The following is a 14,615-nucleotide window of genomic DNA, read 5'->3' on the forward strand; positions in this document are numbered from 1 at the left end:
CTATGCTTAGGAGTCAGAATGGTAACAAGCCCAAACCTGCTGAAAAGGAATGATTTGAAGACGACACCTTAATAAGATAACAGGAGTTTCTAAGCAGAAAACAATTCCAAATATGGTGTGCCCAATTGGAAGGCCAGGTAGTGTGTCCGTGAGCTGCTTACGCATTGCTTTAGCCAATAATATTGCAAAAATGATATGGGCGCGAGGATTGCATGTATTTACCTGATAGAGGAGTGGCATATAAGAGCCTGAGGGCATGTACTGTGGTCAGACCATGATTGTGGCAACAGCCTTGCGGCTGACCATTCAGCGCTGTCTTAATGATGAAGAAATCTCTGTTCAGCCTACCCTGTGTACCTGACTCCTCTTTCCTTAGAGGTTTTTGGCTGTCTGCTCCAAGGAAGGAACCCTCCAAATTTTCCTAACAACTGAAAAGACCCAAACACTGCAAATGAGCAGGTGTGTGTGCGCCCCAAGGGCACATGGAATCCGGATTCCTTGAAGTACCTACTTGACGCTGCTTTAAAAACATCAGCGCTGGTGATCGCCGCTGCATCTTGTGGCAGCAAATCCCACAGTGGCCTGAAATCCCCCGCCTTTCAGCTTCGCTGGGTGCGCTCCTGCCAGGGATGCCCTTTGAAAGGGCTCAGAAAATCTCACTGGCCCAAGCTGCTGCAGCCAGATTGCTGACCAGGACCGGTTAGAGGAAGCACATGGGTCTTGCTAGAACAGCTCTGGGTGCAACCCAAAGGGATGGCTTTCATCTATAAAGCCCAACATGTCTGAAGGATCCAATTGCCTCCTGTGGAAGCTGCCCAGGCTCAGAGATCTCCAGGAGAGACCCTCGCTTGGAAGTGCTACACCCCCAAACAGGCCACTGGCCATCAGACCCCTAGGATGGGGGAACTTGGGGTTGCAGTTTCTCTGCTGCCCCCACCCCATTGCAGACAGATCAGTGTTTTGCAGTATCTCCTCCCTGGCCTGAAAACGAGATGAGTGGCGCAACCCCATCGTTGCCTTGGGCCGGGTCCTTGACCTTTTTATCTTCTCCCTGCCACCTGCAGGTGAGGCAGGGGTTGTACTGGACTCAAGAACCGACTGGATGAGAACCAATCAAGGGAAGCTCCACCCAGACAAGACTGGGACACGGCCTGCTCTTGATGGGGTCCCTCGGGAGGAGCGGGGACATAGCTTAGGGTCCTCCTGGATCCTTGGCTGGCCCTTGAGGCTCCCTGGGACTCTGCGTTCCCCATCCAAGGCCCTTCTTTGTGTGTCTCCTCTGTGAGAGATCAAGGGGGTGGCAAGACAAGAGCAGGTCCTCTTCTGCGGTGGCTCCCCATTTGCCTTCACAAGACACCTTTGGGCACCAGGCGGAAACGTCCCTCTTCAAGCAGGCCTTGGGTTGATTACACAATCTGTGGTCTTTTAAAGTGTGTGCGAGAGAGGGAGCTCCTGTTTTGTTAGTTGTTATGGTATTGTCAGGCATTTGTGTGTTTTGTCCTTTGAAGGTGGCAGGAAGAGGTTCTTGGGAAAGGGCTGGCACTTTCAAGGCAGCAGGCTTTGGAGGAACCTTTTCTATTCTCTGCCCCACCACTGATTTTCCCACGCAAGTGCTGTTTCAGCAGACCTAGAGGAGGACCCTGGCCTGTTTGTGAGGCCAGTCTGGGGTCCTTTGTCTCCTGACCTGACCTGCTGTAAAGCTGCTCTTGCGCCCGAGAGCTGCCCCAGGAGGGGGCTGGTGGCTGCTCGACTGGGGAATGGTCTCCTCAGGGAGAGGGACCCTTCTTCCATGGAGGTTTTCAAGCAGAGGCTGGGTGGCCACCTGTCAGGGATGCTTGAGCTGAGATTCCTGCATAGCAGGGGGTTGGACTAGATGACTCTCAGGGTCCCTTCCAATTCAACAATTCTATGATTCTGTGATCCACAATCTGAGTAAGCAAGCACAGAAGCACCCAAGACCCTGCCCTTGAGGAACTCCCCCCCCTCATTCCAGCCCCCCCCCCGGCTCCCTCTGCTCTGGCCCCCCAAGCAAAGCACAATGGAGAGCTTTGCATCCACCTTCCCTCCTGCTCTCAGCTGCTGCTTTTATATCTATATATATCTGGTGCTTTTGTCTTGCTGGCCATTTTTAGAATTGCACTCTTTCATGCTTGCAAGTTGCCTCGAGGTCACTTGCTGCAAATAAATAAAAGGTGAGGCCTGCAGAAGAAGTGCCACTCGGTATCTCTTGAGTTATCAGCAAGAGGAATTCAAGGGCCCAGATCCCTGCCGCTCGCCCACTTGCACCCTGCATGGCATGGCTGACAGAGCCGGACCCATGGCACTTCCCTCCCTCCGGGAGGCTGACCTTCTAGCCTTGGCTGGCCCTTCCAGCAGCAGTGTGGGTCACCCAAACCACCCCTCTCCCCATAGAGCAGGCTGTCTTTGATGGAAGACTTTGATGGAAGTGTGTGAAAACCCACCTTGCAGCTGCTCCTCTCCTAATAATAATAATAATAATTTATTATTTATACCCCGCCCATCTGGCTGGGTTTCCCCAGCCACTCTGGGCGGCTCCCAACCAAATTTGAAAAACACAATACAGCATTAAACATTAAAAACTTCCCTCAACAGGGCTGCCTTCAGATGTCTTCTGAAAGTCAGATAGTTGTTTATTTCCTTGGCATCTGGTGGGAGGGCGTTCCACAGGGCAGGCGCCACCACCAAGAAGGCCCTCTGCCTGGTTCCCTGTAACCTCACTTCTTGCAGGGAGGGAACCGCCAGAAGGCTCTGGAGCTGGACCTCAGTGGGCTGCGGTCATGGGCTGAAGATGGGGACAAGCTCCAGAGCCTCCTGGGGGCAGCAGAGGAAGGAAGGCCACCCCTCCCTCTATCTCTCCCTCCCTCCCTCCCTCCCTCGGGATGGGGGTGCTTTCGGTTGGCAGCGTAGTGGCAGGTTCAGAAGTAGAGGGTCCCTTCCCAGCCACCCCCTTGCAAGGTAATGCAACCTTCTAAGAAGATACAATCATCATTGAACTGTAGAACTGTAGAGTTGGAAGGGGTTCCAGGGTCATCTAGTCCAACCCCCTGTAATGCAAAAATTGTAGCTGAAGAATCCCTGGCAGGCAGCCACCCAACATTGGCTCTAAAACCCCCTTCCCAGGTCCCCCATCAAACAGATCTTAGGATTACACAGTGACGATGATTAGGAATGTATTGCAAGGATCAGGTTGCCTTTTGGCCGGATCAGACCCTTTCTCTGCAAATGGTCAGCTGGGCAACCATTTCCGTTGGAGACTGCAGTCAAATCTAACTAGCAAACTGAGGGCTAGTGAATGCACGAGGGTTAAGACTCCGGTGACAAAGTGAAGCTTCTTTCTTCTTTCTCTTCCGCCGCGTGAAGCTGACCAGGGACCGTGTCTCCTAAGTTCTTGCTGCTGCATGGAATAACACATGAATCTGACCTTTGGACTTTGTAAGTAAAGCATTCCAAGGGACTAACAGTGGGGCCTATTCACTGCAAGGGGGCTGGAAACAAAGCCCTGCGTATTTGAAAGGTAGAACAGCCTCTTATTCCCGCGCTTCGCTGTGCTGCGTAATTCTGCGATTCTCAACTCTGCTGGGGGCTCCCTCTTGCTGGAGGGAGCATTGAGTCCTGCGCCTCAGATCTCAGGATCCAGAGAATTCTGTTATTAATTAACCTGTCACGCGTCATATACTAACCCCACCCTTTCTTTTTCGGGTGCGCCCCCCCCAATAGAATTATGCCCGACAGAGCTTGCCCCACCTTCCCTTGAGAGTGAGGCCCTTGCACACTCACGCTCCCAAATACTTTGCTCTGGCCACCCACAACTCTAGAAGCCTTCCTTGGGGGGGGGGCAAAGAACAGTTGGGGGGCTTCTGGGTGAAGTTCTCTCTCTCAGCCTGACCTGGACACGGGCAGAAGCTGCCCCCCCCAGCAGCCGGAAACTTGCCAAGTGCCCACTGCAAGGCCGTCCACTCTCTCCTGACTGCAGGAGTGGGGAAGCCCCTGAAGCTGGGGCACTTGCCCCACAGAAGCCCCCCCCCCATCCCACCCCTCCCCCTGCCTTTATGGCTGATGTGGCATAAAAGACCAATTGCTTTTTATTAAACATTTTCGTCTGTTTTCACCACACACTCCAGAAAAAAAATGAGAAAAAAATAAATTTGACATAAAATAAACTTGAGAGCTTGAGAGAGAAAGAGAGAAGATGCCTGGGGAGGCCGGAGTGACCTGAACCCCCCCTTCCAAAGGGAGGAAATATGTACACAGGCTCTGAGTTCGAGAGAAAGAGAGAGGGGGGAAGGAGGCAGAGAGAGAGAGAGAGAGAGAGAAGGGGCAGCTCTTCATATGTACAGTACAAATCCCGCGGTAATTACACCAGGGGGGGCAAGTCCGTGGGGAGCAGGCAGCGGGGACTTCACATATGTACAATCTCTTTATATTATAATAATAATAATTCATCATCATAATAATACGTATAAATATCTACGGTGCCCGCCTGAGCCACCGTCATTGTCCGGGGGGGGGGGGGAGAAAGAAAGAGGGGTGGGGGAGGGAAGGAGAGTCCTTACAAAATAAATATGGGGGTCAAAGAGGGCGGAAATGGTCGGGTGCTCAAAGCGGGGCTGGGGGAGAGGGGCTGGGGCGATGCGCAGCGGGGAGGGGGGGAGAAAACAGCCACGACAACCACGAACTCTTGTGCCGAACACTTCTCACCCTGCAGCAGCTCAGCTCAGGAACCAAAAGCACAACGGGCAGGCGGGCGACGGACGGGGGGCCAGCAGAGCAGCAGCACCACGCCAAGTGGGGGGGTGGCCCCCGCCCCTTTGCTTCTCTCGGGGGGGGGCAGGGGGTCCCCACCCATCTCGAGGGCCCCGCTTTGGGCTGGCTGGGCAGTTCAAAAATGGCTTCTTTGAGAGACAGAGAGAAAGAGTTGGTCAGGCCCCCCCCCCGTCGGAAATGGGGGGTGGGAGCCTGGAGGGGGAGGAAAGGGAAGAAGAAAAGAGTCAACCCCCCCTTGCCCTGCCCTGCGCTGCCCCCCACAACACAGAGGAAAAGAGAGAGAGAGAGAAAGAATCCAGAATATCCAGAAACAAAGAGGGGGGGTCACTGTACAGAGCAGGCAAAGCCCTTTGTCAGAGGATGGAGAGCGCAGAATGGGGGGAGAGGGAGGCACAGCCTTGCCTGGGGGGACTGGGCAGTGCGGAGCTTTGGGGCCTGGGGGGTCCTCCCCTTCCCGCCCAGCCTTCCCTCCCCCTCCCCTCTGGAGAAGAGAATGAGCAGGTGGGGGCGCGGGGGGCAGCCCCACCCGTCATGGCAGCTGGCTGAGGCAAGTGCGCGTGGCAAGGGAATCGGGACCAGCCTCCCCCCTGCGGGCGAACTTCCTGCCCCCCCAGCCCAGGGAGGGGGGCCCAAGAGGGACCAGAGCCCTCCACCCCCCCTTGCTGGGGCTGCTGCCTTGGGGAGGAAGGTCAATGCTGCCATGGGGGGAGCGGGGGGGGGGGAGGAAGGGGATGCCACTCCTGAGAAATACCTGGGGGGAGGGAGGGAGGGAGGGAGGGAGGGAGGGAGGACCCCCACTCTGTTTGGGGGCAGAGCAGGGGAAGGCGGTGCTCTGTGGGCAGGGGTGGGGGTCAGAGAGGGTGTGATGGGGGTTAAGATTGTCGTCTGTGTCCTGCTATAAAACACCCTGAAAATGCTCCCGCCCCCTTCCTGCACCCGGAGGCAGGAGGGCCGGACCCCCGCCCCGCCCCACCCACCCCACGCCGGCTCGGAGAGGTGGGGGGAGGCAGGGGGCGGCCGCTAGTGCTCAGACACGGTGTTGCGAAACTCTCCATTTTCCGTGATCTGGAGTCGCGGGGGCGGAGGCGGTGGCCCGGAGTGGATCCCGTTCCAGGGCTGCCCCATAGCGGCGCTCAGACGCGGGTTTGCTGCACCCACGGCGGAAAGCTGCCTCTCCTGTAACAGAGGGGGGCAAGAGGGGGCACTTATTTATTAACGTTGGGGGTGCTGGCTCTCACAAGACAGCCCCTGCCCTTCCCGCTTGGGCCCCTCTACAGCCCCACCCCCAGAGGCCAATAGGAGGGGCATCCCCCCAGCAGCCCAAGGGGGTCCAAGGGCCTTCCTCCCCCCATTTGGGGGCCGCTTTGGGACTCCAGCTATGGGCTCCATGGGGCTGGCTGGGACACTCTGTGGCTCCCCCAGGGCTTGGCCTGGCAGCCAGGTCAGCCCATGGCGGATCTGTGGGGCCAGCCAGGCGTCCCCACAAGGAAGGCAGGACTGCAGCCCCCCCCATGCCCCCAAGTGGCCCCCAACAAGAGCTGAGTGCCTGAGGCTGGGCTGTGTCTTTGGCTCGGCCCCTTCTTTCAGCTCCCCATAGCAACCCCCGTTGGGTGGAGACGCCCTTTCCTGGCCCTGCCCTGAGCCCCCCAGCAGGATAGGCCCTGTTTGGGTCTCAGGAATCGGGGGGCTCCCCCTCTCCCCCTGCTTTCCCAGAGGCCTCCATCCTGCCCCCTTCCTCCCACGGGGAACTGCTCACCCCCCAGCCCAGCCACTCCCAGGGTGCTTCCAGAGAACTGGCCTTCCTGGGCATTGTGGGTGCAGCAGGCCTCCCCCCCCACTCTGATGCCCCCCATCCCCATCCCCACTGGGGTGGGGACAGGCTTCCCTCATGGCTGTGTTGGGGGTGCAACTGTCCTTCCTTCTCCAGGGCTCCCTTCCCTCAAGGGGGCAAAAGGGAGGGAGCTGTGGGGACACCCCGTGGCAAGCAGAGGGGAGCCGGACAGGCCTTTTGGAAGCCCTCAGGAATCCCCCCCCTTCTCCAGATCCCACAATTCCTTTCACATCTTCCCAGGCCAGACCCTTGTGCAGGATGAGTGCCCCCACCACCTTTGAACCACCTGCAAGGGGGGAGGAAGCTGGGCTGGACTGACCCCTGATTATGCTGAGCCCGGGGAGGGATGAGGCCGTTATCCCCCTCCCTGGTGACCCCAAAGGTGACCCCTCCCCCATCCTGGGGCTCCCTCTCTAAGGGGTGAAGTGTCCTCAGGAGGACTCCCCCCCCACGTGGCCTCTGGCATCCTCGCCCCTGCTGAACCCTGGGGGAGGGCAGCAGTCGGGCACCGAGTTCCCCAGGGACAGCGCCTCCACACACCCCAGCCCCGCATGCCGCCACTCCCACCCCCCTGGCTGGCACTAACCTCTTGGGCCAGCTGTCCACCACCACTCGCCCGGCCCCCCCTGTGCCTGGGAGCGTCCGGCCCTCTCCTTGCCAGACCGGTGGAGGGGATCCTCCCACGCCCTCCCCCCATGCCCACAGGACCCTGCCCGCCCCCCTCCAGGCACATGCACAACCCCCCTCCCGCCCGGGAACAGACAGTGCTGGGTGTCCAAGTGGAATGCGGTGCGGACAGACACAAGACAAACGGGGGTGGGGGTGGGGCAGCAGTGCGGGAGGCGGGGGCCTGGGGTCACGCTGGGGCGGGCAGCATGGGTTGGGGGGCTGAAAAGGCCCTGGGTGCCCCTGTGGTGCTTCCGGCCTCCCTAGGGGGAGGGGGGGTGTCCAAGAGGCTGCTCCTGCTGCAAGTGGACAGAACCGCCCCCTCCCTCTGACTGATGTGGGGAGGGGGCTGTTCAGGGGGGAGGGCCCCCACACCCCACCTCTCCCCCTCCCCCCATGGGCAGCAGGTACCCACTGCCAAGCTTTTGACTTGAGGACCTCCTTCCCCCCAAAAAACCAGAACCCGGAATGAGGCTGTCCTCCTACAGGTGGGCACCCAGTGGGGTCCCCCTAGAGGGTCACTCCCCACACCTATAGGGACATAAAGGAGGATCAGGAAGAGGAAAGGCAGAGGGGAGGAAAGGAGGGGGAAGAGAGGGTCTGCTCCTTACGGGGGGCAGGAGAGGGGCAAGGGGCGTGTACGGGACCCACCTGGTCGGCTACTGAGTGGCGGGTGTCCCCCCGATCCCTCCATGTGAGAAAAGCTGAGTCATACAGAGTTACCTGGTGAACAGCTAGGATGAAACGGAGAAAACACAGTGATTGGGTCAGGGACCCCCAGCAGCTGTGGGACAGGGTGGGGAGGGCCTGGGCAGGGCAAGGAGAAGGGGCAGGTGGGCCTCTCCCACAGCCCCCCGTCCATCTCTTTCCAATGCCAAGGAGGCGAACAAGGGGCTCCTGTGTGCTGGGGGGACGACCCTGTGTGCCCCCCCAGCCAGGCCAAACACCCGGCTGTAAGAAGAGTCTTATGGATGGTTCCCCAGGTGTTCCAGACAGGAGATGGGCTTCAGGGGGCAGAGACTCTGGCCCTGGGCCCCGCCTGGCTCTTCGGGCATCTGCCATGCAGACAGCAAGCCCCCTGCTGCTCTGGGGAGGGTCTCACTTTCCATCGCAGGCACTCCAACCACCCCCAGGGCCCCCCCAGAACTGAACACAGACCCTCCGGCTGGAGGAACTCCTGCTTGGCAGAGGGGGAGCACCCGGGACCAAGGGCATCCCAGGCCAGAAAAGGCCCAGCGGGCAGGAAGGCAGCCCCTCCCCTTCTGGCACCCCCTGCAGCTCAGCGCCCCTCTTCTGACCCCCACTTCCCCCACACTTGGGCAGGGCCAGGCAAAGGGACTCTGAACCCCGTTCCCCCTACCCAGTGTGTGGGGCCAGGTGTCAGCAGACGGGGAGCCCCCTCCCTCCCTGCCCAGGCCCAGCCCCCTCCCGCCATGCAGAAGGGGGGAGAGGCAGAAGCGGACTCAGGCGGTGGCAGGGTGGGGGCGGCATGCCCAGCAGGGGTGAGGGGAGCGGAGGATGGAGGGAGGGAGGGCGGGCGGGGAGACGCAGACAGGGATGGCGATGGAGACATGGGCTAGAACAATGACATTGTAATTTCCACCTGAGCGTCGAGCAGCCGCTTCCGCGTTTCGGAGGCGTCGAGGGCGACCGAGTGATCCCTGCGCAGCTCCTCCTCCACCAGCATCAACCTGCAGGGACAGGCTTCACTGGAGTCAATCCGGGCCCCCCCACCCAGCAGGCAGGCGGCGGGAGCCGGGGCCGCCAGCAGCTGCGGGAAAGGGGGGCTCCCATGGCGGCCCGGCGGGAGCCCCCCTGCCCCAGGCCCCTCCCCGCCAGGGGCCTCTCCTCCTGGGGGATCCCCTGCCCAGCTGGGGGGACCCCTGCCTTCTGCCCCCTCCCCCCGGGGCCTCCCCCTCCCCTCCGGCGGCTCCGACCTGCAGCTCACCTGCCGATGATGCTCTTGATCTGGGAGTCCTTCTCCACCTGCTGCTGCCGGAGGCGCTTCTCGCTCTGCTCCAGCCGCTGCTGGTACTGCTGGAGGATCTTGCTGGTCTGCTCCTCCTGGGTCAGCAGGCGCCGCTCGTACTCCTCCAGCTTCCGGTTGGACATGTGCAGCCGCTCCTTCAGCGAGTGGATCTCCTCCTCGTACTCTTTCACCTGCACCAGGGCCAGGGAGGGAGCAGTCTTGCAACCGAGTCCGGAAGCTGCCCCACCACCAGCCCCACGGAGCCCACGCAGGCCACTCTGCCCCAAACGTGCCCCAGTTACCCGGTCCAGCCGACTCTCGTCCATGGACTTGGAGTACTCCTTCAGCTTGTACTCCTCCCGCTCAATGTGGGAGCTCTCAATGTCTGCTGAGAGGTGGGGCATGTTGGAGACCCAGGCGACTGTCCTCTCGGAGGCCGGCATGACGGGGTTCAGCGTTGAAGGCGTGTGCGATTGCTGCAGGAGCAGAAGGGGCATGGGGGGGGGAGAGCAAGTCAGTCGGGCCTCCAACCCACCAGGCCCCATCGCTCTCATCTCTGCTGTGTTGCACAGCCCTGCTTTCTTCTGAGAGCCTGTTCACCTCCCTTGAAGCTTGGAAACAACTCTCTGAGCAAAGTGATGGTGGGAATTTGGCCTGTCCATGCAAAGAGTGGACTGGAGGACATTCAGCCTCTCCCCCCTGGACTGACAGGACCCTCAAGCCTTTTGCCTCCTCTTTCAGGGGCAGGATCCAGCCTGCCCTCCAGATCTAACTGGCAGAGCTAAGAATGACCCCTCGACCCCACTGGAGGAGAAACAGCCACGGTGACCGTGCCCAGTACAAAACATGCTGCCACAGCAGACACAGACATTAGGAACACCTCCGTTCAAAACCCTGTGAGTCCGCACTCTGTAAGACTAAGAGAATGCAGAGGAAGAAAGGGAGTTCCATTTTTGGCAGAGTGGAGCAGGATCTGCTGAGGACCTCAATGCCAAATACTAACAATCTTCTTAGTGGCCGTCAACCAAAAACAGTGTAAGATAAGGGAAAACCTTTTACTTGATACGGATTCACAAATGTATGAGAAAAGTCCAAGAGGATGTTCTGCAGCTGGCCGTCCAACCTCTGCTAAGAAACCTCCAAGGAAGGAGAGTCCACCACCTCTTGTGGGAGCCCCTTCCACTGTCAGAAAGCTCTTCCGGATGTTGAGTTGGAATCTCCTTTCCTATAACTTGAAGCCACTGGTTCGAGGCCCATCCTCCAGAGCAGCAGAAAACAAGCTTGCTCCCTCTTCCATGGTTCAGCCCTTCAGATATTTGAAGATGGCTCTCCCATCTCCTCTCAGCCTCCTCTTCTCCAGGCTCCTTCAACCATTCCTCCTAAGGCTTGAATTCTTAGAGACCCTTGATCATCTTGGTTGCCCTTCTGTGCTCACATTCCAGCTTCTCAACATCCTTCTTCAATTGTGGCACCCAGATTTGGACACAGTATTCCAGGTTTGGTCTGACTAAAGCAGAATTGAGTAGTGGGACTCACACTTCCCTTGACCTGGACACTGGACTTCTGCTATGCAGCCTAGAAGAGCATGAGCATTTTTTGCTGCTGCATCACACTGTGATCCACCAAGACCTCTAGATCCTTCTCACATGTTCTGCTAGCGAGTCAGGTGTCCTCCATCCAATATTTGTGCATCTGGTTCTTCCTGCCAACACCCAGGACCTGACATTTGTCCCTTTTGAAATTCGTTCCATTAGTTTGGGCCCAGTTCTTCAATCAGTTAAGGTCACCTTGAATCCCAAATCCGTCTTCTGTGGCATTAGCTACCCTTCCCAATGTGGTGTCATCTGCAAATGGGACGAGCATCCCCTCAGTTCCTTCTTCCAAGTGGTTTATAAAGACGTTGAACAACAACAGGCCCAGAACAGCACCCTAAGGCACCCCACTGGTCACTTTTTTCCAGGAGGACGAGGAACCATTAATGAGCGCTCTTTGTGTTCAGCCAGTCCAAGAGCTAAAAATCCACAGATCCTTCCAGCCTCTTAAGCAGTCAGGTGGAAGACGTCTGCCTGAAGATGGAAGGCTGGATCCTGATTGAGATGGTCTGGGAGCAGGGGCAGACGTCCAGGGTTCCCACATTGATAGAGTCAACAGATCTGGAAAACACAGTCTCCTGGGCCAGAATGGAGCTATTACACCCACACCCAAAAAGACGGAGCCCGGGTCAGAGAAAGAGCATGCCCAGTGGTCACCAGGACCTCCATCCCCAAACTGCCCGACTGACAAAGATGGCACCTCGTCTGCAATGATTCGGGAGGCTTTGACTATGTTAGAGAAGAATCAGACAGGGAGGGCAGAAGGTTTAAGACGCTACCTTACATGGTGGCAATGCAAAATGATCAAAAAGGTCTGGGAAAAGACATATAAAGATTTGAAGAAAATGCGGGAAATGATTCTTGTTAAAAAACATTGAAGTTCTGATACTGAGAGGCACAGGACTTGATGGATTGCTTGAGCGAAAGACCTTGTTCCGATTTGTGCGACTGGATGCCAGGCCAAGAAGAGTCAGCCCCTTCCAAAGGAAGAAGCCTCGGCCAAAGAAGATAAAGAAGAAGATTGACAAAATAAATTACCGAACTATGCAGGATAAGTTATTACAAAAATGGGCAATTGTTCAATGCATAATTTTAAAGCTTTGTGTACAGATTTTTACATTAGTATAACTTGTAAAAGTCACTTGTAATAAGATGAATGTTTTAAAATTGGATTGTTAAGTATATACGGTTTTATGGATGTGCACAAACAAGTATATTATAATGGAACTAAAGTCGACCAAAAAATGATGGCTTAATCTGTTTATGATTTTTTCTTATCTGTTTTTGTTGTTGTTCTGTTATTTTTGGGAAACAATAAATTGTTATCCAAAAGGGGGGGAAAAGAAAATGTATTATGGACACAGGTCCCACTTTACGAATATTCACCAAGCAAAAATTCAGTTATCCGAACATGAGGCTTTAGTACCGAAACCTCCCTAGACGCACCACAGAGTCCGTGGTCAGGAACACGGCAGACATTTCCCCACAAGAATCAGTGGGATTTGTTTTTTGCTATGCGAGCAGAAATTGTGGGCTAGCTACGCAAATCCTCACCGAAAACTGGAGTCTGCGGAGCGAATTTCAGGGGCCATTGAATTGAATACTTAGAGAAAAGAGAGGAAACTATTCCTTTTCCATAGCTATAGGAGATGCTCCACAAGACGACAAAAAAGACAAGCCCCTCCTGTGGTTTTGCAGGAGGCCAGTTCCAATCCATCCTCTGGAGAGTGAGGTTTTTCCAACCTTTTCCTCTGGGCCACGCTTTCAGAATAAAAATCTGCTTGCACGGTGGTGAATTTTTTTCTTCTAATCTCAGCTTGTTACATACAGTGAAGATATCAGGCAGCCTGACATCTGGCTGCTTGGTAGGGGATCAAATACTTATTTCACTTATTATAATGCACATCTATCTCTAACTTTTGTCTTCCGGGTTTCTGGGGGTTTTCCTGTTATTCTGTCTCTCACAGCTACAATAAACTTACCATTAAAATTATGATCTGGTCATTTCTTCGTCAGAGGGCAAACAGGCAAATTTAGCAGGTGATCAAATACTTTCCCCCCTCACTGTGTGTGTGTGTGTGTGTGTGTGCATTTTAATCAATGGATTGCTTGTCTTTATGCATGTTGTATTACTTATATGATGTTAGCTGCTCTGAGACCAGCTCTGGATGGGGAGGGCAGGGTAACAAATTTATTTATTTGTTTGTTTGTTTGTTTGTTTGTTTGTTTGTTTAATACTGTCCTTGAATTTTGACGCCCCCCCTTGCCCCCCCAGCCCTCCTTTTGGACTCGTGAGGGAAACGTTCCTCTCTTTCGTTTGGCATGGAGGCGACTGAGAAGGACCTTCTTGTCCTGAGGTCTCCTCTCCTGCTGCAGCACAGATGAGAGGGGAGATGGCCTTCTGAATCCTGCCGGCCTGGCGGTGGGAGAGGGAGAGGGAGAGGCCGCTCTTGGCAGGGAGACATTTGGGGCCTCCCCAGGGGAGGAAAAAGGCGGGAAAAGGCCTCAGCGAGAGAAGGGCACCCACGTCTCTGCCCGCCTTCCTCGCCTTCCTGCCTCTTCTGAGGAGAAAGATGTCTCAACTCAACACTTTTTGACTTTCAGGTAGGTAGCCGCGTTGGTCTGATGCAGTTGAAATATATAAAAATAAAAAAATTGTCCAGTAGCACTTTAGAGACCAACTAAGTTTGTTCTTGGTATAAGCTTTCATATGCATGTGCATCTGCAGGAGCACAGCTGGGTGCCTTCATCTGCCCCAGCTGCAACTGAACACGTCTCTCCCCTATCGGCTTCTGCAGCCACAGCAGGCACTGCAAACTTCCAACAGTTTGACTTCAGTTCCCAAGGCGCACTCCTCCCTTGTCTCCCAAGACAGATGGGAGTGGTCACAGTGCATTACAGGTGCAGCAAAATACAACTTAAAAAATCACCAAGAGAGAACAATCAAATGCAAGGGGAGAGATCCTGTATGATCTCGCTGTCCTAGAGGCTGAAAGCAGACTTCTCTCCCGCTCAAAGCCAACAAAAAGACAGTGAGGGCACCGGCTGATCTCTTCAGGGAGATCCTGCTTCCTGGCAAGGAGAGCTGCCCTGAACTCTGCAGGAACATTTCTGCCTTGATTGGAATTGCCTCTTTCCTCTCTCATGCAGAGACTGACGCACGGCTGTGATCCGCCCCTTCCTCCCCTCGGTCACCAAAACTGCCAGCTCATAGCACAGGAGGGAAGAAGCCAAGAGGACCCTCCTGGCGGGAAGCTGTCTCTCCATCCTCAGGGAGCACCTTGAGAGAAAGCCTTGTGCTGGCACGCGGGGCCAGGAAAAGGGAAAGACAAAACACCCAGGTTTTAAAGACCTAAGGGGAAAGGAAGCTAAAAGGAAGGGACCCCCCCCCCCGCAACCTATTATTACTACTACTATCACACAGTATAACAGGAAAGGCAAACCAGAGACACACAGAAGAGGACTTGAGGCAAGGTGAGGGTAAGAATGGTCACCGTGTCAGGGTAGGGCCCGGGAGAGACCTCGGCCCAAAGAAGCTCAGTGGGGGCCTTGGGACAAGGACCGGCTCTCAGCCCAGCCTGCCTCGCAGGTTGTTGGGAGGGCGAAGCATGCCTGCATTCTGGGGCTCCCTGGAGAAGAAATGCATGCAAGAGTCATCTTGTGACTCGCCCTGAGGTCAGTACACCAATCTAATAAATGACAGTAACGAGTAACTGCACACTTTTAAAAGGGCCTCTGGCTGGAAGCCGCACCTTGGTCCCCTCCCTCTGAT

At 56.0% G+C, this 14,615-nt stretch overlaps 1 protein-coding gene across 9 annotated transcripts in view; it reads right to left on the reverse strand.

Moving 5' to 3' along the window:
• Positions 1-4,085: 4,085 nt before the first annotated feature.
• Positions 4,086-14,615, reverse strand: part of SYNGAP1 (synaptic Ras GTPase activating protein 1) — a 69,090-nt gene continuing 58,560 nt past the window's right edge. For 5 of the 9 annotated variants that reach the window (XM_079964611.1, XM_079964610.1, XM_079964612.1 and 2 more), the window contains 5 exons: positions 9,554-9,727; positions 9,231-9,442; positions 8,886-8,986; positions 7,934-8,016; positions 4,086-5,961 (listed from right to left, as the gene is read on the reverse strand). In XM_079964611.1, the coding sequence (XP_079820737.1) occupies positions 5,806-5,961; positions 7,934-8,016; positions 8,886-8,986; positions 9,231-9,442; positions 9,554-9,727 (726 nt within the window). In that variant the 3' untranslated portion in view covers positions 4,086-5,805. The remainder of the gene's footprint in view (positions 5,962-7,933; positions 8,017-8,885; positions 8,987-9,230; positions 9,443-9,553; positions 9,728-14,615) is intronic. The other 4 variants (XM_079964617.1, XM_079964614.1, XR_013835624.1 and 1 more) reach the window with 3 other exon arrangements.

This window comes from Podarcis cretensis, assembly GCF_951804945.1.
Source record: "Podarcis cretensis genome assembly, chromosome: 2".
Classification (NCBI taxonomy): Eukaryota; Metazoa; Chordata; class Lepidosauria; order Squamata; family Lacertidae; genus Podarcis; species Podarcis cretensis.